General features: G+C 48.2%; 2 protein-coding genes across 6 annotated transcripts in view; one reads left to right on the top strand and one right to left on the bottom strand.

Annotated features, from left to right (window-relative positions):
• Tmem53 (transmembrane protein 53) overlaps positions 1–8,806 on the bottom strand; it is a 24,566-nt gene extending 15,760 nt beyond the window's left edge. Inside the window, exon 1 of the mRNA XM_005398747.2 lies at positions 8,574–8,806. Within this exon, the coding sequence (XP_005398804.2) occupies positions 8,574–8,634 (61 nt within the window). The 5' untranslated portion in view covers positions 8,635–8,806. The remainder of the gene's footprint in view (positions 1–8,573) is intronic.
• A 9-nt stretch (positions 8,807–8,815) lies between these two features.
• Positions 8,816–24,129, top strand: part of LOC102015702 (chromosome unknown open reading frame, human C1orf228) — a 51,292-nt gene continuing 35,978 nt past the window's right edge. For 2 of the 5 annotated variants that reach the window (XM_013521638.1, XM_013521640.1), the window contains exon 1: positions 8,892–9,092. The gene's annotated coding sequence lies outside the window, so the exon portion shown is untranslated. The other 3 variants (XM_013521642.1, XM_013521639.1, XM_013521641.1) reach the window with 3 other exon arrangements.

Here is a 24,129-nt window from a genome sequence, read left to right as displayed (position 1 = left end):
GCAGTAGAATAAACTCAGATCTATCACTCAAGGCTCTGAGGAAAAACTAGCAGTTTTTCAGTTCTGGCTTAAATATACTAATTTAGACCCAAAGCTGAGGAACAGTCAGATTATCTTAGGGCAGGATTTTATTAGTCAGTCAGCTCTAGATATTAGGAGAAAGTTCCAGAAACTCCACCAGGCCCACAAACAGGGTTAAGTCAATTGGTCAACACGGCTTAGTCTTTAATATAACTGTGACCAAAACAAACAAACAAAAAAGACAAAACAGAAGTTGAGAAAGAAAAAGTCAGGCTAAAGCCATGCTCACCCTAATGGATACAAAGGCCCACGGTGCTAAGGGAAATGGAGGTAATCCAAAGAGTGATAAAAGCAAGTCGGAGTGCTCCAAGTGCAAGTGACCAGGAATCTAAAGCTGCCCAATCCTTCTCAGACCTGTCAGAATACAAAAGACCCGCAGCATCAGAGGAGGGAGTGCCTCATTCCTCGAGAGGAATGAGGTCACCCTCCACCATGATGGCCAGAGAAAAATGCTCAGACAGCAAATGACGGTGCCTCAAGAGGCCTGCATGGTCCTCATCACTTTGAGGAGCTTTGGGTGACCCTAGGTGTAGCAGGCAAGCCACTATGACACTGGGGCATCTCACTCAATTCTAATTTCTTACTGGGTGAGTTTCCGCTGTGTTCTAAAATGCTGTGGACCTTGAAGGAGTTACCTTGTCAGCTTTGTTTACCCCCACTCTAAATGACAGTTGGAAGATTGCCTTTTCTAAGCTGCTTTTATGGTGATTCCAGAATACCCCATACCAGTAAGTAGAAGAGATATACTCTTCCTGCTCAGGGCCACTTTCTTATCCAAATCTCTGGCAAACCATGTCCTAGTCGTTAGGGACCCAGCCAGCCCAACTCCATGAGGCCTGATCTCTCTGCTCCAAAACTGATTCCTAAACATGGTACAGGACTGAGGATATAGCTCAGTGGCACAAGCGCCTGCCTCTCAAGTGCAAGGTCCTAAGTTCAATTCCCAGTACCAAAAAAAAAAAAAAAAAAACTAAAGCTAAGCAGCATGGTACAACAGCATGCTGAGGAGAGCTGTCAAGGTCATCCAATAGTCATTCAGCTGAAGGACCCTAATCTATACCCTCACAGAAGACAGTATTCAAAAAGAATCTAGGGCCAGGCATAGTGACACATGCCTATAATCCCAGCACTTGGGAGGCTGAGGCAGGAGGATCACCATGAGTTTGAAGCCAGCCTGGGCTACATCGTCAGTTCAAGACTGGTCTGAACTACATGGCAAGACCCTCTCTCTAAATAAATACATACATATTAATTAATTAATTAATTAATTAATTGCCCAGGCTTGGCACAAGAAGGAGGAGGAGAAGGAGAAGCAGTTAGGCAGAGGCTAAAATTTGATAAATTTTGGCTACAGGGTTGCTGGTGCCACACTAGTGCCCACATAATATACACATTTTACCAGTAGTCAAGCCATTGGGAAATAGTACCTAATACAAAATCTCAGACCCAACAACAAGGCAGTGGTACCTATTTACCAATTAGTAACAGACACATATACCCTTTTAGCACAGGTCCCAGGAGACACTAAGTGATTCTCTGTCCTTGATCTCAAAGATGCCTTCTTTTCTATCCCTTGCATCCTATCTCCCAATACTAGTTTGCCTTTGAATGGGAAAATCCCCCAAAAAGATTTCACCAACAGTATACTTGGACTGCCTTGCTTCAAGGTTTTTTTTTTTGTTTTTGTTTTTTGTTTTTGTTTTTTCTTGGTTTTTCTCCAGTACCGGGAACCGAACTCACGACCTTGTGCTTGCCAGGCAGGCGCTTTGCCACTGAGCTAAATCCCCAGCCCCGCTTCAAGGTTTTAGAAATAGCCCCTACTTGTTAGCTCAAGACATGAAAGACTTAAAAGCCCAAAAAGGGAGGCCTATTACAGTACGTAGATGACCTCCTCATTTGTAACCCTGCCAAGGAGTTATCTGATAAAAACACTGTTAAGACTCTCAGTTTTCAACAAAAAGTGGTTATAAGGTATCCCAATACAAAGCCCAGATTTCTCAACAAAAAGTGCTGTATCTGGATACATTTTAACACCAAAGACAACTGTTCTCTAGAACAGAAGCAAATTTCCACCTGGGTCCTGTAGAGTCTAAACAGCAGCTGATGGGCTGGGAAGATAGCTCAGTGGCACAAGTGCCTGCCTGGCAAATGCAAGGTGCTGAGTTCGATTCCCAGTACCAAAAAATAAATAAATAAATAAACAGCAACTGAAGGCTTTCTTGGGAATAGCAGGCCTCTGCTGCATATGGATACCCCATTTTGGAATAAAACTCAAAACCTTATATAAGGCAACTAGAAGATCAAAAACTAAACTCTTGAAATTGACAGTGGCCACTCAAAAAGCCTTCTAAGACTTCAAACAGGCCCTGATGCAGGCCACAGAATTAAGAATCCCACCCCTAACTAAGCCTTTTTTTTTTTCTCTTCATGCTTAAAAAACAGGGAGCAGCCACTGGGGCATTAACTCAGCATGTGGGCCAGGAAAACCAACCAGATGCCTACTTTTCCAAGCACCTAGATGGAGTGACACAGGACTGGCTCAGCTGTCTGCAAACAATAGCCCCTACAGCACTCTTAGCCAGGATAATCTCGGTGTAAAATCTCTTAGTTCTAACCCCACACCAGGTTAAGTGTCTGTTCAGACTTAAGGGGTATTTGTAGATGACAGGAGAAAGGCTCACTAAAATCGGGTCATCCTTACTAAAGACCCAGAAACCTCTCTTCAGTCTTCTACCATTCTAAATCCAAGCACTCTTTGCCCAACTCATCAACAGGTAGAACATGAGTATAAACAACCCACTGCCCAGAATTATGCCAGCTGCTCTGATGCGAAGGACCAGCCACTGACAGGGGTGACTAGCACTTAGTTCATTTATGGCAGCAGTTTCATAAAAGATAACATGAGGAGGACAGGTTACACCACAGTTAGCCATACCTCAGTCATCAAAACAAGAGGACTCCAACCCAAAAGGCAGAACTTATTTATCGCCTTCTTTCAGGCTCTCCAATTTGCCCAGGGCAAGAGAATATATATAAAATTTTCTGGTCCTTCAAGCACATGCAGCCACCTGAAAAGAGGGTTCCCCAGGACTAAATTACTCCCCAAATGAAAAAGCCCTTATACAACTCTTCTAACTACTTCCTCTGTCATTAAGGTACAGAGGGAATACATAGCGGAGTCACCTCTCCAGTATAAGACCCAAGCAGCCTGAGATACCAGAAAACAAGGAAGAGAGATCACAGACCTCATATACTTGCAAACCAGTGGACAACCTCAAATTTCTTTTCAAAAATAAAACACCAACATGGTAAAGCAGACAGATAAAACATTTTGTTCCCTCTGAGTAAACTGTGCAGCTAGCCTTGCTACTCTCTTGTTTGACACACTTGAATTCCTTGCTCTAAGTTATAACATGATGTCTTTTGGGTCTTTCCTGCCTCTTTTGGGATCATCCTGGATTATTCAAAAACTGCCTCTAATGGAGATAATAATAGTAATTACCTACATGAGACCTTAATCACATCTTCCCCCTATCATCAGAAGCCACCCAAGAACGTGACACACAGCCTAGATGAACTTGCCCAGATGTTGCCTTCCTTCACGACTAGCAGCAACGGCCACACAACATCGGAGGGGACAGATCTTCTAACAGCGGAAACAAAGGGGCTATATTTGTCCCTAAAAGAAAAATGTACTTCCTTTGTCAATCGGTCTAAAATAGTAAGTAACACAACACAAAAAGTGCTTTCCAAGACCCATGAAAAACTCCTGGAGTTATGGATATCCTGGCCAAATATCTGGAATTGGAGGTCTTGGCTACTGTCCTGGACACAGCCTTTATTAATGCTTCTCATAGCCTTACTGTTTAGATCTTACATACTTAATCGCTTAGTCAAATTTGTTTCCTCTTGTGTGACAGCCACCAAACTACTGATGATGACCATAACTCAAGATCAAAACTTGCCTCCACATCCACAGTTCAAGAAATCTTCAGAGGAAGGGGTTAGCTCCCTTAACTCACAGCTCAGTCAGGGCGAGCTTTTCTTGGTCTCCAAGTAGGTAGGGGTCAACATCCCTATTCAGAAGTGATGGAACTTCCTACTTCAACCCCCAACAAAGATTTCCAGGGACCAGGGTTCTCAGGAGGAAACAGTACAGTCAGAAACAAAATGAGCCACTTCCTTCCCACCATTTAACTGTAAACAGCACCTTACTACCTTTATCCTAAGAGAGATAAGAATAACGTAACAAAAGCCTAGGAGATCACCACGTTTTAGCCTCCAGTGGAGGCACCAAAAGCAGGTATCTGGCCTTTAAATTCTGAAATCATGAGTTATTGGTCCCTTTTCTTCCCCTTTTCCTGTAGCTGTTACTACCTTCCCCTTGATCTTCAATAAATGTAGGCACTTACTACTTACTACCGGATATTTGCTGGAAATTGTTTCCTCACTGTCCACAAGAGCCCGGAATCTATCCATTGGATCCATCCCCCTCAAGGGTCCCCTTTGCTCTAGCCCTTACTTCTGTACTTTCTGCAGCTCACCATGAATCTGTCAGACCTCCCTCAAGCTCCAACCCTCCTGCAACCGCAGCACTGTTTTCCTGGTGCCAGTGACAGCTTCCTGAGGGTTCAGGTGATGCCAATATTTCCTGGACGCTAGCCAGTGGTCAGTAAAAGAGCAGGCTCACAATAAAGTCTGGAAATGCAAAACCTTTCACCTCCCCTATGATCTATCTGAGGCCTTCAATTTACTCTAAGAATAAAATACCTGTCTCTGCCCCAGGGCCCCATTAATCCTATAAATAAATTACTGTTAAAAATGTTCCCTCAGCTGGGCATGGTGGCACATGCCTGTAACCCCAGAACTCAGGAGGTTGAGGCAGGAGGATCCCCAAGAGTTCAAGGCCAGCCTAGGTTACACAGTGAGTTGAAGGTTAGCCTGAACTACAGAGACCCTATCTCAAAAAAAAAAAATGTTCACTAAACATGATTTTTTTTTTTTTTTTTTTTTGGTCTTTTTGAGACAGGGTCTCCCTATGCAGTTCAGGCTGGCCTCGAGCTCACTTTGTAGCCCAGGCTGGTCTCAAACTTGCAATGATTCTCCTGCGTCAGCCTCCTGAGTACTGGGATTACAGGCGTGCATCACCACACCCAGCTCACTGAACATGAGAGCAGCATGAGGTGCCTTCAAAAAAGCTGCTTGGCCAGGCATGGCTCTCGGGAGGCTGAGGCAGGAGGGTTGTTGTGAGTTTCAGACCCGCCTGGGCTACAAAGTGAGGTCAAAGCCAGCCTGAACTGCATAGCAAGACCCTGTCTCAAAAAGACCAAAAAGAAAAAAGGCTGCTTGGGCTGGGATGTGTAGCTCAGTGGCAGAACATTTGCCAGGCATGTAAGAGGCCTGGGCTTCCATCTCCAGCACTGCAAAAAACCAGAAAGGACCCAGGTAGGACCCAGTGGACCATTCTCTGGATGGGAGTTATTAGCACAGCTGGGCCAAACCTCAGAGCAACTGTAGCCTAGGCCCTCAACACTTCCAAGGGACTCCAGACAGTTCATTTGGCAACTCATCCCTGCCAGGCCCTGGCAACAGGGAGTAAAACCTTGAAAGGCACCACAACAACAGGTTAGTACAGTGCTGTGGGAGCCCCCGGAGAAATGAAGGGGAGCTGGGTGTTCCAAAAGCACTGTAATCACTGGCCCAAGAAAATGAGGGTAACAGCAGATTGCAGGTCAAAGGCCCAGGCAGACTACCCTCAGCCTGGGCAGCCCCAGCTGGTGGGTGGTGGGATTCCCAGCAGGAAGCTCCAGGGCTTCCCTGCCTGGTCTAGAGCCCAGGGTTCCCAGTGACCGCAGTCTCAGCTGTCTTCCAGCTGACTGAAATGCCAACATCAGCTGCTCACCTCTGTCAACTCCCACAGTGCTGGGCTCTGTAGTTTGGATTTTAAGTATAAGAGAAAGCCACCCCCAAAACCAAATATGGGCATCGTACACACTTCTCCACCGTCACTCTGGGGTTCCCAAAGACTGTCATTCGGAGCAGCCATGTCAGCTTGGAGGAACCCTCTGAAGAGGGAAAGCAAATGGACTGGGGAATCAGTGTCCCAATCTCCTTTTGAGTTCTTTCACCTCCACTCAGTTCTGGGACAGGTGCTAAGTGAGGGGAGGTCACAAGGTCAGGAGGAACTAAGAGGTCAGGAGACAGGAAATCAGATGGAAGAACAATGGAAAACCCTGGAAGTGTTTTCCTTGGAGAAAAGAGACTGGAAGAAGTCATAAAGCTGACTCTTGAAGAAAGGAAGAGGGATTACTTGCTCTGTGTTATAACCACCACCTCAATCCCCAGCCCTGCGGTTACCACATCACTTTGAAACCACCTGCTTATAAGCCCTGCCTCCTCAAAACCCCAGCTCCCTGAAGGAGGCCTGTGCATGAGTCACTTCTGATGCCCCAGCAACTAAGCCAGGCCAGGACACACCAACTACTGACCTGAGAGTGGAAGTGACAGGAAGGCCTACTGTGGTTCAAGAAAGGAAAGTGCTTTCCAACAATCCCAGGTGCCTCCAACAGGCCAGGCTGTTGGGGGAAGCGTGCCACAGCAGGGAAGGCCCTCATGCTAGCAGAGGGATGCAGGACAAAAGGGCCTCTGAGACATCTTCCAATTCTAAGCTCCAGCCTCGAAAATAGCAAGGGGAGGAGGACCAGAGGAGGAAAGGCACCAGCAGGGCACCCCCTCTGTGCCAGGCACACACATCCAGCCACTGCTCTGCCAATCCTTGCAAGCACAGGAGGTAAGCTCCGTTAGTATTCCCACTTTAGTGGAGGATCCTGAGGCTCAAGGGAGGTTCAACAACTTGCCAACAACAGGGAGCCAATAAGAGAGCAGAAATGTGAACCGAGACCATCAGGCTGCCCACGTAGGCAGAGAGAGAATTTCTGCCCTCCTGGCCATGGAGAAGGCAGCTCCAGACCTTTTCAGCTTAAGGCTCTCCAAAGACGATAAATATTTTTGTTTCTGTAAGTCCAAAAGCTCAAGGCAACAGACGCAGGTCTAGGGAAAAATAGCTGGTCACAGCCATCTGTTCTTTGGGAGGCTAGGCGCCGCCTTCCCCTCCTAGACTCCAGCCAAGGAACACAAGGTGGTAGCAGAAGGGTCTGGGAAAGCTCTGTGAAGGAAACATCTGAGCTATGCCTCACCTGGTGAGCTAGCCAAGCAAGAGGGCAGTGCTGGGCAGCACAGAAGAAAGGCATCTCCAGCACAGGAAAGAGCAGAAACAAAGGCAAAGAAGCAGGCAGAGAATCACAAGCCCTTGGGTGTTCCCAGAACAGAAAACTCACACTGCACAAAGTAAGGACATAGTGATCAAAGAGGTAACCCCAGGAATGCCTGTGCTGAGGAATCCAGACTTGATTTATCCTTTTTTTTTTTGGTTTTTCTCGGTTTTTCTCCGGTACCGGGAACGAAACTCACGACCTTGTGCTTGCCAGGCAGGCGCTTTGCCGCTGAGCTAAATCCCCGGCCCCTAGACTTGATTTATCCTGAGGGCAATGAGGAGCCACTAAAGGGTTTTATGAAAAGCTTCGATAAGATCAAGCTCTTGTATTAAGATCACTGTGATAACAATATAAGAGGCTGAGCGGCTGGCAGTGAGACTGCAGGCATGGAAGCAATGATGGCCCTCCAAGCCTCCTCTCCTGAAGCCCCAACTGAGACAACTTCCCATTCTCTGGGCACTGCCATGGACACAGGCCTGCTTTAATGGCTATTAATTTTGTGTAGCCTCCCACACATCTTTCTTCAATGCTTGGACTATAGGGGGAAACAATGTTGATCCTACGTACCAATTATTAAACTCGTTCTGTGTCAGGCCCTGTGCCAGGTTCTTTACACAAATAATCTGTTATGCAAAAAACAACCTTATAAGGGATTTTACTATCTTTACTCTCATTTTGCAGAGGAGGAAACTCGAGTCCAGAGCAGGCGGCTTACCAAAGGTCACTCAGCCACTGAAGGGAAAGTTAACATTTTACCAGTGTTCTACTTGAAGGCAGAAACTACTGTTACTACTGCCAAAAAGAGAGGAGAGGGGCTAGGGGTTCTGAGTCCGCGGTTTCTCCAAAAAGAGACTGCCTTCCTGAGGGAAAATAATGTGTACTCCTAGCCACAACTGGCGGACAAGCGAGATGTGGGGAGCCCGAGCCCACATAAAGCAATCAGCCCACCCCAGGCAACCTCCAGCTATAGAAAAAGCATAGCCCGAGAGTCCCAGACTAACAAAGCAGGAAAGGACCCCGACCCAGCGCAGACGCGGGGAAGGGGCGTGGCTCGGACGGACCGGGGCGGGGGCGGGGTCTCCGCGCCGCTCCAATTCTGGGACCTGCGGGACCCTACGAGGGGGCGGGGCGGCGATGCGGGCGGGGCTAGGCTGCGCTCGCGACCAATACACTCGTCAGGTCACCTCCCCAGGACTGGACCCGACCCTCGTTCCATACTCTGGCTCCAGGAGGGCTGATCCGGGATCTCGATGGTGTAGTCCAGCTCAGCCTGGGCCATGGCGAAGGCGCCGACCCTCCGCACTGTCCTAGCACCGGAACTCCCGTCCGCACTCCCGCGCCGCCGCCCGGGGCATCCTGGGCGCCGCCCACGCACCGCCCCTCCCACCCTCTTCCCGACACTGCCCAATCCCAGAGCCGCGCTCTGTGACCTCCTCCCTAGCAACTCCGGAGTCTTTCTGAGCCTTTCGCTGCTCCCTACTAGTCCTGCCATAGCAACCAGGCCCCGCCTCTCCCTCTTGATCGGATCAGGTATTGGTCAGCCGGGATGCCGGTCAGAGATAGTCGCCCACTCTGCTGTACTGGTAGAGTCGGCGGGAGAGTCGCGTATTCTGCGGATACGGAGGGTCTCTTCTGGCCACCGCGTCTTAGCCTACCCGGCGGAAGACAGTGCTCTTTGACTTGACTCATCTAGCTACCGCTTCCATCCTCTGCTACCCGCAGCTCCGAGGGCTGGAGGTAGAGAACCGTACAAAATGGCCTCTGCGGCGCGTTCCAACCGGTCCAGGGGCGAGGCGTATCCGACCGCCTGAGGGCGCGGGGAGGCGAAAGTCTTCCCTGGGACTCTCTTGAATGCCCGGCTTCTGGAGGCAACGAGGGACTAGGAAGTATAGCTTCCTTGGTTTGTCCTCGCATTTAACAGACATTTACTGAGCGCCTACTCTGTGCCACATATGGGCTGAGTAAGGTTCCTCAGGGGCTGGGGATTTAGCTCAGGGTACCGGAAATGACAGCGCCTGCCTGGCAAGCGCGAGGTCGTGAGTTCGATTCCCGGTACCGGAAAAAAAAAAACGAAAAAAAAAAAAAGAGGTTCCTTGGGATCTTCCGACTGTCAGGTTTTTGGCCCTGACTATAAATCTTAACGGAGCAGGGAGAGAAATCATAGAACCAAATTAATTCTGTGCGGGGAATAACTAGTATAGAAGATTAAAAGCTCAAAATCAGAGAAGGAGCACTGTGATAGGGATGGTTCTGAGTTGGGCCTTGACAGACTTGGAGACTTGAAAAAAGGACTCCTTGGAGGCCCCCAAAGAAGGGACAGCCAGGGCCGAGTACCGGAAATGACATGAAGGATCTCTGGCCAGGGCAGAGACTGATGTGAGAGAAACCTTGGAAGAGCAAAGCCAGATGCTGGAGAATCTTTGTTTTGTTTTGGCGGGAGTTTTTGTTTGTTGTTTGTTTTTGTCTTTTTGAGGCAGGGTTTCCCTATGCACTTCAGGCTGGCCTTGAACTCACTTTGTTGCTGAGGCTGGCCTCGAACTCACAGCGATCCTCCTGCCTCAGGAGTGCTGGGATTACAGGTGTGCGCCACCACTCCCGGCCTCCTGGAGCATCTTTGATGTTAAACCTCAGCCTTGAATTTATAGGTAGGTTTTGCTGATGGGAGAAAAAAATCCAATGCATTTTACACCTATGAACATAAGTTCCTAGATTTATTGTGAGCCGGTGGAGGGGTCATCAGGCCTTAAACAGTAGAGTAATGATCAGACACGTGTTTTGGAATATAATAGGAGAAATGATGATGTTTGGTTTTCTGAACAACAGGAAGGAGAAAGCAAGGCTTTTAGGAGTCCATGCTGGGCATGCTGAATGTGAGGTGCCTGTAGAACATGCGAATTGGAGATGTCAAGGAGGCAGCTGAGTATGCCTGATCAGAGGTCACAGGATGCGTCCAAGCTGGAAGTGGAAAACTGGGGCTCTGTAGGGCCTTGTGGAAGACAGCCACACCAGCAGATTTGTTAGGCTTGCCCAGAGGGTATATGTAAAAAGAGGAGAGGGCCTGAGACAGAGTGCTGAGAAGTACCCAGATTTGAGGGTCTGGCAAAGAAGGGTAAGCCTGCACAGGTATTTGAGATGAAGTGTCCAAGATGGTAAGAAGATAACCATCATTGAACCCCGCAGTGTCTCAGAAGCCAGGGGAGGAAAATGTTGAAGACTGATTAGCAATCGAGCAAAATGAGTTGTGAATGAAGCCATTGGATTTAGAAACAAGGAAGTTGGTAACCTTTGCAAGTTCAGTTTCAGTGGAATAATGGGAGCAGAGCTCCAATTACAGTGGCTTGAAAGGTAAATGGGAAGATAAAGAGGTAAAGATTGCATGTGAAAGTATGGTTAAGTTTAGACTGGGGCTATTGTTCAGTCTAGGTAGAGCATTTGCTTAGCATGCAGAGAAGTTTGGCTGTTCAAGAGAAGAAAAAAGCCGGATGTGGTGGTGCACACCTGTAATCCCAGCATTCAGGAGGCTGAGGCAGGGGATCATTGGGAGTTCAAGATCAGCCTGGGCTACAAAGTGAGCTCAAGGCCAGCCTGAACTGCATGGTGAGACCCTGTCTCAAAAAGACAAAAAAAAAGAAAAAGAGAGAGAGAGAAGAAAGAGAAGGCAATAGCTGGAAAGAGGGGTGGATTTTGATTCAGGTGGGAAAAGATGCTGTTGGCATAGATTCAACAAAGAGATAAAAGACTAAATTATAGAGAAAATAAGATAGCAGAGAGAGTGATATCCTGCAGAAAGAAGCAAGAGATGCAGAGCATTGATGGGGAAATTCACTTAAAGGTGGAGGCACATTTGTATGTGGCAGAAGGGAAGCATGTGTGTTGACATTACTACTTTGGTGGGTTTGATAACGAAGTTGTGGGAAATTCTTTTTGATGGCTTCCACTTTCTCTGAGAAATAGAGACAGAGCATCAGCCAGTGAGGAAGGGATTAGAGATGCTGTGTGAGGCTGAAAAGAGCAGAGAAAGAAACTGGCAAGATGGTGCATTCTGCAGGCTGAGGCAAAAAGATGAGTTCAGCCAGGTGTGAAGGTGACATCTGTAATCCCAGCACCCGGGAGGCTGGCGCAGGAGAATTGCCATGAGGTTGGGGCCGGCCTGCACTACAAAAAGAAAATAAAAGATGAGTTCAACACCACCCTGGGCAACATAGCAAGACCTCTCCCCACAAAAAATAGAAAGATTAGAATAGCATAGCAGCAGTGGAGAATGAGAGTGAGATGATTTAAGGAGGCATGCAGATTTCTGGGCACTTGAACTGGGTTACACAAGCCTCTCTTCCAGTGAGATCCTTCCATCCAGGGTGTAAGAGCACAGGCAACCTCCACCCAGGGGCACTATGCAGAAGTGGAGCTCCAGGGTCGAGCCAGCTCTGGGCACAGGCTAGAGATGGATAGAGAAACAAGATGAAAGAGGCTGGTAAGGAAGAAGAACTGTAAAAGGCAGAGTAAGAAGTTTGGGAAGGGAAGAAGTGGGAGGAAATGAGCCAATGAAGATGCGCCATGCAGAAGTGAGAAGGAGGTGAGCCGACTGGTTGACCCAGAGTGTGAGCAGAGGGAGGGAGAGCACGGGGTTAGGTCTGAGGGCAGCGCAGGGCCAGAAGTGAGTGTGGGGAAAGAAACAGTCTGGGAAGAGATGGAGGCAGAGGCTTTCACAGAAAGGACATGAGGGAAAGGAGTATGGGGGGAGGGTGGGGGAAGTGGAATCCTTAGGGAAGTGATGGATGGAGGCGGGATCTGCGGGGAGTGTGAATAAGCACAGGGGTCTGTGAGAAGTGACCAAGTAGAGTGCGTGTGCCCCTGCAGTAAAGTGAAGGCTAGGACACCTGTGGCTGGGCTGGAAGTTTGGGGAAGAATCTATTACAATTCTGTGCTGTACAACAATGTTTTGGTAAAAAAAAAAAAAAAGAAAGAAAGAAAGAAATGGGCCATATATTTGACAGTGGTCCTATAAGATTATAAGAGAACTGAAAATTTCTTATCATTTGGCAAACACATAACTGAAGAAGAAGCAAGAGAAAAGGAAACTACAAAAAATGAAGAAGAACCCCAAGAAAATTCAGCTTTTGCAGACCTCAGTAAGCTTCTTTAAAAGTTGAAAAAAGAAAAAAAAAAATTTTTAAAGTTGAAAAAAGCTGGGTGTAATGGCACATGCCTGTAATCCCAGTACTCAGGAAGCTAAGACAGAAGGATTTCTATGAGTTCAAGGCCAGCCTTGAACTCCATAGTGAGACCCTGTCCCGAAATAAATAAATAAATAAATAAATACAGTAGTTGAAAACAAGCCAGGAACAGTGGCACAGTCCTATAGTCCTAGCACTCGGGGCTGAAGCAGGAGGATCACAAGTTGAAGGCCAGCCTGGGCAACTTAGTGAGACTGTCTCAAAATAAAAAATAAAAAGGGCCGGGAATGTAGCTCAGTGGTAGTGCACCACTCGGTTTAATCCCCATACAACACACACAAAGTTGGAAACATGGGGCTAGGGGAATGGCTCAGTGGTATAGTGCTCACCTAGCTTATGCAAGGCCCTAGGTTCAATCCCTAGTGCTACCAAAAAAATGTTTTCATTAATAAAGAGGGATGTTCATAGTGCATTAGCTGCTTACAAACAATCTATGATAAAGAAAAAGGAAAAGAAGAAGAGGATGAGAAGGAAAAAGAAGTTGGGCATGGTGGGCCATGCCTGTGATTCTAGCGGCTCTAGAGGCTGAGGCAGGAGGATCACAAGTTGGAGGCCAGCCTGGGCAATTTAGTGTGACCCTGAACAAACCAAGCAAACCACTGTGACTCTGCAGAAAATGATACCTGCTCAAGGGGAGGCTCAGACAGGTCCAAGGAGGAACCCTGGAGGTGTGCCATCACAGGACGTGCTGTATGTGCTATTGCCCCTGAAAACCTTCCAGAGTCACAAGATGTGGTAATGATCCTGACTCGGGTAGGCCTAGGCTACACAGATCTTAGTTTTTAACAAAAGAGTTGGAAAGGTAAAAAAAAATTTTTTTAATTTATAAGTAAAAAAACTTATAGAATAAGTATATAAAGAAAGAAAACTCTTTTTTCTTTGTTTTTTCTTTTTGGTGTTTTTGAGACAGGGTTTCACTACGCAGTTTAGTTCAGGCAGGCCTTGAATTGAACTCACAGTGCCTCCTCCTGCCTCAGCCTCCCAAGTGCTGGGATTACAGGCGGGAGTTACCATGCCCTGCTTTATGTATATTTTTAGCTAAGTATTATTTTAAGAGTAAAATATATTTCCATCACTATTAAAATATAACTAGAGATAACTTAAAAATAGATAAACGCGTATTTCAGCTCATGGTGTCAGAGCTCTTGGGCCTTGGCTGGTCGCCCCAATGCTTCTGGAGCTACAGTGAGGCCAACACTGGTGGGAAGGACAAGGCTGAAAAGCTACTCGCATCCTGGCAGGTGGAAAGCAGAGAGAGAGGGATCCAGAGTCCCATATCCCCTTCCAAGGATGCCCTGGAGACCTAAAACCCCAGCACCTCCTCGTACCACCATGGGCTGAGGACCTTCATTAACACCTGAGCCTTCAGGAGACATTTATCCAAAGCCTGGCCTGAATGGATTGTGTGTGTGTGTGTGTGTGTGTGTGTGTGTGTGTGTGTGTTACCAGGAATTGAACAAGTGTGACAGTTAAACTGGCTCCTCAACTCCTTTGGCTTGTGAGCTGCCTAGGAAATGAGAAAACACTTCCGGTGTGTCCTGGCGGGCCACGGAAGTGTGGCCTGGGGGACTTGGTCCTTCCCTGGCCTGTCTGTCTCGGGTGCTATTCCCTGCTCTACTCTCCAGGCGCTGTCGGGCGGCAGCTGTGCTTCTCCACACACTTCCACCATGGCGTTGCTGCCTTGGAGCCAGCTGACCATGGACTAAAGACACTGAGCCTCTCCTCTAAGTTGTAGATGTCAGGCATTCTGTCCCAGCAGCAACAAAGCTGACCAATACAGAGGCCCTCATGCACACTAGGCAGGTACTCCATGCTGGGCTATAGCCTTAGCTCTTTTTTTTTTTTCCTTTTTTATTTTGAGACAGGCTCTCAGGGCATTGCCCGAGTTGGCCTCAAACTTGACATCTTCCTGCCTCAGCCTCCTGAATAGCTAGGATTTCAGGTGTGTGCCACTGTGCCCACCTGTTAATTCATTATTAAATAAAGAAAAGCCAGGTGTGGTGATGCACACCTGTAATCCTAGTACTTCAGGAAGCTGGGGCAGGAAGATCAAAAGTTCATTCCCAGCCTGAGCAATTTAGCAAGACCCTGGCTCAAAATTTTTAAAATTGACCATGGACGTAGCTCAGTAAAAAGACCATGGGAAGCGCCTGCCTGGCAAGCGCAAGGTCATGAGTTCGGTTCCCGGTACCGGAGAAAAACAAAACAAAACAAAAAAAGACCATGGGTTCAGTCCCCGGTACCACAAAACAAAAAGAAAGAAAAATATTTTTTATTAATTTAGCCTAACTGGGCATGGTGCCACACCTGTAACTCTAGCATGCTGGGAAGTTGAGGCAGGAAGATCACAAGTTTAAGGACAGCCTGGGATACTTACAGACTTAGCAAGATCCTGACTCAAAATAAAAAACAAGAGCTGGGGAGCTAGGTAAGTACGAAAGCTCTGGGTTCAGTTCGCAGTACCACCAGGTGTAGTGGTGCATGCCTATAGTCCCAGCACTTGGGAGGCTGAGTCAGGAGGATTGCTGAGAGTCCAAGGCCAGCCTCGGCTCCATAATGAGTTTAACGCCAGCCTGAAGTACATAGCAAGACCCTGTCTCACAGAAAGAGAGAGTGCGTGAGAGAAGGAAATTGAGGGCAGCCTAGCTGTAAAATCCACAGTGGTCTGTGGAGATGTCCCCAGCATTAACACGCGCCACTCACCTACTGACTCTCCCAGAGCAGCTCTGTCCTGTAGCCTCCATGTGTGTGTGATAGGCACTGTGTACAGCTGTGTCATTTCTTTCATAGCTTTTGGGGGTGGGGGCAGTATAGGGACTCAAACCTAGGCCTTGAGCATACTAAAAAAGTGCTGTCCCACTCAGCTACAAGCCCAGCCCCTCTACCTCTTTCCTGACCTTTTCTGTGGTGTTCATACATGTTTAGATTGAGAAACACCTGCCACTAGGCTGCCCTTGCCTGCAGTATGTAGTACAGGAGAGTGCAGACCTGGTTTGTAGCCTTGGAGCGATAGGCTGGGTGCATAGGAGACTGCACTGCTCCAGCTTATGTAAATGCGTCCTGCTGTTCACAGTGATCTCTCACAGCTCATCTGCACCGAGCCAAGCAGGACTGTATCTCTAGTCTGTCTCTGAATGGAGGCCTCAGAGTGAGGAGGCAGCAGGTCCTAGGGAGAAAGCCTCTGCCTCATTGTGCGTGTGAATCCCCCAAGAACAGGAGACAGGGACTGCACCTTGTGTCTGAGGCCAGTGAACATGGGGCACCAGCCTGACGCCCATGCCTTGGACGCTTCTTGCTTTTACAAATGTGTGTGTGTAAGGGGAAAATCTCTGGAAAATTTAGAAACAAGATCTATTGACCTCTTGATATTTAATTCCACGCCTTCCTTGTTAAGGATCTTTGGCTTAGCCTAGGAGCTGGAGTTGTTGAGATTTTGTGATTTTCGTTTCCCTGCATGAAAAGAATTATGTGGCTGCTATAGAAATGATTTATAGATGAGTCCAGATTTATTAATCACCTCTGAAAATGGAGAGGAAATTAAAAACAAAGAGTCCACTCTGGCTGAAGACTAAGTAGGTTGGTTGTCCTTGCGGAAGACCTTGCCAAGGTTAGGAGGCCGCAAACCAACCAATTTGGACCTCGGTTCCTAATCTGGATTTTAATTTCATGTGCCTTGATTTTTTACACCGTTTTCTCTCCAAGGTAAAATAATGACTATTTTAATTGGCTGCCACTTACAGAGAGACTCCAGTAAGCATGATGGCACTCGCACATTTTTCCCTGGCATTCTCTGTGTGCTCCAGTCCTCATGATCAAGCTGGTGACGCCAGCTTTTACTGCGTGCTGCGTGCCACGACCAGTTGACTATAAATTAAATCCTCTTCTCCAAGAGCCATTTTCCATTAGTGCTAATTTGTTTGCTTCTCATTTCCACTGATCATTAGAGTCTCTGGTTGTGAGCACCAAATTGGAAATAGTTTCTTTGACATTTCAAAAAATTTTCTCCCCTTCTTGAAGGCCATTTGGCTGCAGCGAAAGAACATTATGGTTTGCAGAAGAACAGTTCACTCCAATTACAATTTAACTGACCGTTCATGGCACCGAATCCATGTCCTCGGTGTCCAAAGATGACACCACTGCTGACACTGTGATTTCCTGTCATAGCTGTAAAATGCCTCATAGACCTCACGCTGGCCTTGTTGGATGGAGATTCCACCACTCCACACATGGCAGCTTTGGAAAGTTGGTAGCTTTATAAACCTACATATCATGGGCTCTCAGACATAGCCGTCTGCACAGGAGCTGGATGGGCTCCACTCATTCACCAGCAGGTGTTTATCAAACAACTATTTATGCCAGGCACCAGGGACACAGAGCTGGAGAAGAGAAGCCCTGCCCTTGGGGAACTCATACTCTAGTGTGGGGAAAGGTTAAGTTTTATGGCACAGAAAGGGAGAGGTGAGGTAGGTGGGACCACAGAACTGAGAGCCCCTAGCAGTTTCAGGAAATCACCAAAGGGCAGAAACACTGGCCATTCGGACAGCAGAGCAGCCCTGAGAGGTCCCGAGGGCCTGGGAAGCCCTGGAGAGTGGAGAAGTCGAGGTCTGTTGTCAGTGGCAGTGACCAGAAATGAGGTTAATTTGGGCTGTCTGTCAGTTTTGTGGTACTGAGGATCAAAACCAGGGCTTTTTGCACTGGGCTGCAGTCCTTTTTAATTTTTACTTATTTTGGGGGGTTGGGGATTTAGCTCAGCGACACAGCGCCTGCTTGGCAAGCGCAAGGTTGTGAGTTTGATTCCCGGTACCAGAAAACAAAAAAAAATAATAATAATTTTTACTTATTTTTTTGAGACAGTGTTTTGCTGAGTTGGTAAATTGCCCAGGCTGGGCTGGAGCTTGCAGTCTCTGCCTCAGGCTCCCAGGGTGCTGGGACTACAGGCCTGTGCCACCACACTCTGCAAAGCCTTGAATGCCATACTGATTTAGATTTTATCCTGTAGGCCACAGGGAGCTCATGGAGAAACTTAAGGGATGAAGAAAGGAGGAAGTGTAGAAGCCTGAGGGACAAATAGTCTCAGAAAGCCTTTTTTTTTTTTTCCTATGAATGTATTAGGGTTGGCAGGGATTGAGCAAGGGTTTAAGGGAAGAAGTGAAAGCCTGTAATCCCAGTACTGTGGGAGGCAGAGGCAGGAGAATCATAAATTTGAGACCAGCCTGAGCAACTTAGTGACTTAAACTCTGTCTCAAAAAATAAAAAAGAACTGAGGGTATAGCTCAGGGCAAAGGCCCTGGGTTCAACCCCTGGTACAAGAGAAGGAAAGGAAGGAAGGAGGGAAGGAAGAAGGGGAAAGAAAGAATGAAAGGAGAGGAAAGGTGGGCTAGGGAATGTAGCTCAGAGATAGAGCACTTGCCTAGCGTGTGCAAGACCATGAGTTCAATCCCCAGCACTGTGAAAGAAAAAAGAAAATGGCAAGAGAAGAGAGGCTTCTGCTTGGTGGGCCTGTGTTCTGTGCGAGGGAGGAAGCCGGCTTATCCAGGCTTCCTGCTCCTGCTTGAGCCTTCCCCTCCATTCATCCTGCACAGCCACTCAGGCACCAGGTTCTGGCACTTCTACCTGTGTGACCTTTCTGCTTCTCTCCACCCCTGGTATCCTGGGCATCTTTTGCCAAGGTTACAGGAATGGCTTCCAGACTGGGACCTCACCTGGTCCTTTCTATACTGCAGTCCAAGGATTTCTAAACCAAAACTTTGTTTTGTCGCTGAGAGCCCTTCGGCATCCTCTCCTCCCTCTCAGGATAGAGCACAAGCCCTGCCCTCTGACCGTTCCCCTGCCAGAGCAGAAGTTTCAGCCGGGTTTGGTGGTGCATACCTGTAATCCTAACACTCGGGAGGCTGAGGCAGAAAGATCAGCAGGAGTTGGAGGCCACCCTGGGCTGCATAGTGAGAACTCACCAAAACAAAAAAGTGGAAGTCCGTTGCCACGTCCATCCCCATGCTACACTCCAGCTGCTATGAGAACTCTTGGCAATGAAAGAGCTGCTCTGTTGAGGGCTTTCTGTATGTTAGGTAGTTTCTCCACCCTTAGGCAATACTACATTTTATTGCCTCTTTACAGGCAGGGGTACTGAAGCTCAGAGAGGTTAAGTAACTTGCTGTAGTGGATTGATAACTGGTGGTCAACTTATAACCCCCAGCTGAACTGAGTAGGCATGGTGCTGGGTGTGGGAGGCCCTCCTGGGGACTGTTGCCAGCAGCATAAGAGACAGAGCTGGAGAAGGAGAAAGTTGGCTGTTGGGAGTGGAGAAAGGCTGTTGGAGCTGGTAGAAGCTGTAAGGAGCTGTTGGTTCTTTTGGAGGAGCTTATCATGCTGGCTTTCCTGGTGAACATGGCTGTTTTCATCCTCTGAAGAGCTCAGGACCTCATTGGCACTGAAAATGGCCTTGGTTCACTTTGGGGGAGCTCTGGTCCTCACTTTGAGCATTGCTTCCTGGCTCCAGAGGGGAAGTTAGTGCACTGCCAGTCTCCTAGAGAAGCTTGCTGCGTTGGCTTGCCCGATGGGAACTCGGCCATCTTGATCATCGGAGGAGCTCAGACTTCACTGTTGGTGAGGATGGCTGTGGTACCTTTTGGGGGAGCTCTGGTCCTTCTGAGCATCACTTCCTGGCTCCAGTGCAGATCCCTCAGCCTGCTAGCACAGATCCTTCGTGCCACTGGCACAGACTTCCTAGATCCCACCACTGACCTTTGGGCCTTCGCAGCGCAGATTCATGAAACAGGCCTGCATGGGGTATTGTTATGGGCTCTGGGCCTCCAGGTGGGGTCCTGGGAGGCACTGTTATGAGTTCTAGGCATTCAGCTGGACATTTCCGTGGGATCCAGGCCCTCAGCTAGATTCCTGGTCTATAGTGTGTGGACAGATTTCCTTCACACTCTTGTGTATCATTCTTTGGGTGACTCTTAATCATATAAAATATGTGTCCTGTATTATATATTGTTCCCCTTGCAAAATAAGCCCCAAACCAGCACACTTGCCTTAGGTCATAGAGCTGGGAAGTGGAAAACCAAGTCCAAGATCCAGACCACTGTGCTGTGCCACCCTCCACTTGCAGTTCTTCATACATGAGACCAGTGATGGGGAACTTTTCAGAGCTTTCAGTGATAACAAACAGCCTGCCGTGGACATGTGCCGTAGGTTCGCCACCACTGCCTTATACTCCACTCTCCCCTCTGAGGCACTGCATGCTCTCTGCCCTCTGTCTGAAGCACACTCCCCTGCCCTTCCCTGGAGAGCTACCGATCACCTTCTAGCCTGGAAGGTGGCTCCTCTGGAAGCTCCCGCAATAGCCAGCAACCAACCAGCATCAGGCCAGGTGTCCTCTCATCCAAGAGTGCCCTGTACTGTGCCGTTGTGCTTACCATGCTGTTGGAACTGAAATCACTTATTTATGAAGAGCAAGCTCTGGGTCTGCCTCACATTTATCCTCACAGGTCTAGCGTGAGACCTACTTGTCACTGCTTGTGGCATTGCATGCTTAATGGAATTGCTGAGAGGCTGAAGGTGGAGCAGAACAGTTCCTAGTCTCATGTGGGTGTCATCTTTGACAACTTACTGAGGACCTGCATACAACACAGGTGCTGGAGACCCAAAGATGGCGGCAGGGGAGGCAGCAGCCAGGAGTGCACACAAGCAGCTGTCGCACTGCAGAGGCATCAGGAAGAGGCGCCAGAGGAGGAGTAATGGGCAGTGGTGTTGATTGTGGTAGCAAGCGGACCAGCGAGCAAAGGACCACGGCATCCTCAGTGACCTGGGCGATTAGGTGGGCATCAGGCACATTGGCTAAAGAGATGCAAGTGAAGTGAGGGCGGCAGGGGCCCAGCTGCAGGATGCTGAGAAGAGGATGGTCAGTGGGGACACAAGGTATGCAGACTTTCATGAGAGCTGTGCTGTAAACTGGGAAAATCAGACACCTGAAGAAGGATCTGGGTTTGAGGCTCTGTTTTGATTTTTGCTTTTTCTTTTATAGACTGGTAAAAATAAAGTAGACTAACAAGGAAGATGCCTAAAGAGAGTGGTTGAGGATAAGTAATGGGTGGAACCAAGGGCCCTAAGGAGACTGGATGGATGGGATGGAATGGATGGATGGATGGATGGATGGATGGATGGATGGATGGATAGATGGATGGGACAAATTGATGGATGGATAGATGCAGAGCTGTGGTAGAGGGAGAGAAAGAAAGAAGAGTGGGTGTGGATAGAGATAACATGGGGAGAAGGAAGAAGAAATACAAGGCTGTTCTTGCCTAACGGGCTGTAATTTCTTTGTTAAGCCCAAGAGTTGATCTTCGGAGAACAGGTGGAGGAAGAGGTGGGGGGCTGAAGCGCTTGGAACTGTACACTTCCCGAGTGGCCAGTTAGAGTTTAGTGTGTAGGTCTTCAGTATGAATGCTGGGTTGTTTGAAAGTGAAGGTTGGATCCTGGATTTCTGGATTGCATACCTCTCCCTTGTGCTTTACTAGATCATTTTTCAGTCTTCACTGAAACCCCCTGGCCGCTTGCTTCTCTCTGCCTCCCAGGATGTAAGCACCCTGAGGAGGAGGACTATGTTTATGTTAATCAGTGCCAACTCCATTGCCTGGTCAGAGTTACACCCAGGACATTTATGTAATTAACTGTGTCAAGTTAACAGAAATTAAGGTGCTTATTATGAGCACAGTATGTTGGATGTCAGTTTACTAGTACCTGCTGTGACGATGGAAATACTGACCTTGAAGTTGCCCGATGGCTCCAGGGTAAAGAGGCAGATGCCTATCCGTGACTCTGAACGGCACAGGGTGGCTGACAAAGTAGCAGGCAGCAAGGGAGTGGAGGAAGACAGAGGCCTGACCTCAGAGGAAGAAACTTGGTTTCAAAACAGGAGTAGGAGCCGGGTGTGATGGCACACACCTGTAATCCCAGCACTCCAGAGGCTGAAGCAGGAGGATTTTTGCAAGTTCAAGACGAGCCTGGGCTACAAAGTGAGCTCAGGGCCAGCCTGAACTGCACAGCGAGACCCTGTCTCAAAAAAGAAAGAAAGAGGAGTAGGAAATTTAGAGAGAGGTTTCTACATTGTAGGGTAGTGGGTAGCCTCCTTCTGATCCCCACTAGAAGGAAGGACGTGGGCTGGGGTGGGTCTTAGTGCCAGGTTTCACTTGGGGGCAGGATTTAGATGGAACTGTTTGGGCTGAAATAAAATTCTTTATCCTGGGGGTAAAGAGAATCTCTGAAGAGTTAGATGCAGAGAAATCTGTCTGGCTTTAATTGTTCTGAAGTCTTGCTTCACTGTGGAGTTAGGATGGGGTCAGCCCAAGGAGAGTGAGGAGGCAGGTGCAGTAGTCCATAGGGATGAGGATATAACTTGAAAGGAGTGGCCGAGCTCAAGCAGCTAAACACCCTCGGGGGAAAGAGTCTCCTCCTACCAGCAGACCCCAGCAACAGACCTTCAGATAAGGAGAGCAAGGGACTGTTGTACGCCCGAGATACCTCTCAGGTGACCAGGAAGATGGTGCCCCACGCGTGAACACAGGACCAGCACAGGGCAAGGGACAGGGAAGAGGAGGGGGTAAGTTCTGCATGAGGTTTGCCGACGTGAAGAGCCTGCGACACACCCACGAGCAGTCCACCGGCCACGGAAGTACAGGGATACTGAGCCCAGGACTGTTCCAGGCTGAGGCTGTGGACTTGGGAACCGCCCACCTGCAGAGGCCCTGACAGTAATGAAGCAAGTGAGGTCCCAAAGCAGAACTGAGCCCTGTGGAAGGATCTGCACAGGTGCGCAAGAGGCCAGAGCACCAAGTGCAAAGCCAGGAGAACCAGGTTGGGAAAGGCGTTTGGGAAGGGACTCGGCTCACAGCCTTGGCTTTGATGAGAGGTTGTGGGTGATACTATGGAGCACAGGAAGCAGGAGGGTCAGTGCCTTTGGCTTAATGGAGAGAGCTCGGACTTTGTGGAGTTACATGCAAATCAGAGTTCAAATCTTATTTCCACTCCTCATGGCCATGAGACCTTTTTTATATATATATATTATTATATTATATTATATATATTATTTTATATATTTTTGAGACAGGGTATCACTATACAGTTCAGGCTGACCTTGAGCTCACTTTGTAGCCCAGGCTGGTCTCGAACTCGAAACGATCCTCCTGCCTCAGGATCCCAAGTGCTGGGATTATAGGCGTGCGCCACTCCCCCAACTCTTCCACCCCCCACCCTGTTCTGAGGCCTTCATTAATAAGCAAAACTTTTCAAACCTTAGTCTCTTCCTCCGAAAATCGTGGACAGTAACTACAATACCTCTTAAGAGCATTACAAAAAAAAAAGAGCATTACATAAAACAGGGCTGGGGATGTAGCTCAGCCAAGGCTATGGGTTAGATCCCCAGCCCTAGGGCTGGGGATTTAGCTCAGCGGCACAGCAGCTGCCTAGCAAGCACAAGGTCATGAGTTTGATTCCTGGTACTGGAAAAAAATTAAAAAAAAAAAAAGATCCCCAGCCCTGGAAAAAAAAAAAGTAAGGTGAAAGCAGATCAAGCCAAGCATTGATGGTGCATGCCTGTAATCCCTGAGCTCTGGGAGGCTGAGGCAGGAGGGTGCCAAGTGGGAGGATGGGGCGGGAGGGTCACAAGTTAGAGCTCAGTCTCAACAACATAGCAAGACCCTGTCTCCAAATAAAAAATGGGCTGGGGTGGTAGCTCAGTATGAAGGCCCTAGGTTCTATCTCCAGTATTAAAAAAAAAAAAAAAATTGAAAAAGTTAAAAATTTACTAGCTAGATATGGTGGTGCATGCCTATAATCCCAGCACTCTCAAGGTTGAGGCAGGAGGATAGCTGTGAGTTTGAGGCCAGCCTGGGCTATGTAGCGAGATCCTGTCTCAAAAGAATTTATAATTTCTTTGGTTTTTTTTTTTTTTGAGAAGTCACAAGTTATGGGGGAAGTGGCCACAGATTCGACAAATATTTGCAAGGGATAGGGGGTGTGCTAACTGGCTCCAGGCTGAGGAAATCGCAGGAAGCAAGGCGGTCACCCACTGTAAGCTCCCGGAGGCCTGAGGCTTGCAATCAGGCCGCCAGAGAAAGCAAGCATGAAGGTGTGGGGCTGAGCAGGGCGCTGACCCAGAGCTGTGTGCCAAGCACTTTTCCTCCACTCCAGAGCCCCACCCTCAGCAGGTGAGCAACACTCCACACCCTCAGCTGCATACATGAAGGAAATTGGACCCTGGAGGCTTCCATCCCTAGGGACCCTTGGGCATATTTGGAAGAGCAGGGCTGATATACAAGGTGGAAGACCAAGGAGTACAGGGAAACTTGACACAGTGCAGACCCCAGCCCCTTCCCCACTCCCAGGGCGTCAGCAGCCAGATGTTTATCTCACCCACTCTCCCTGGAGACCCTAGTGACTGTAGAAGAGAGAAAAATAACCTCCACTGACTAACATTTGTTAATTCTCCAGTGAAAAGCTAGTGGTTTTCTGATAAATTTCCAAAAACTGGCGAACAGCACAGG

Source organism: Chinchilla lanigera, unplaced genomic scaffold (genome assembly GCF_000276665.1).
Source record: "Chinchilla lanigera isolate Chin_1 unplaced genomic scaffold, ChiLan1.0 scaffold00063, whole genome shotgun sequence".
In the NCBI taxonomy this organism is placed as follows: domain Eukaryota; kingdom Metazoa; phylum Chordata; class Mammalia; order Rodentia; family Chinchillidae; genus Chinchilla; species Chinchilla lanigera.
The sequence above is the reverse complement of the archived record's forward strand: the minus strand, read 5'-3'. Positions and strand labels throughout refer to the sequence as shown.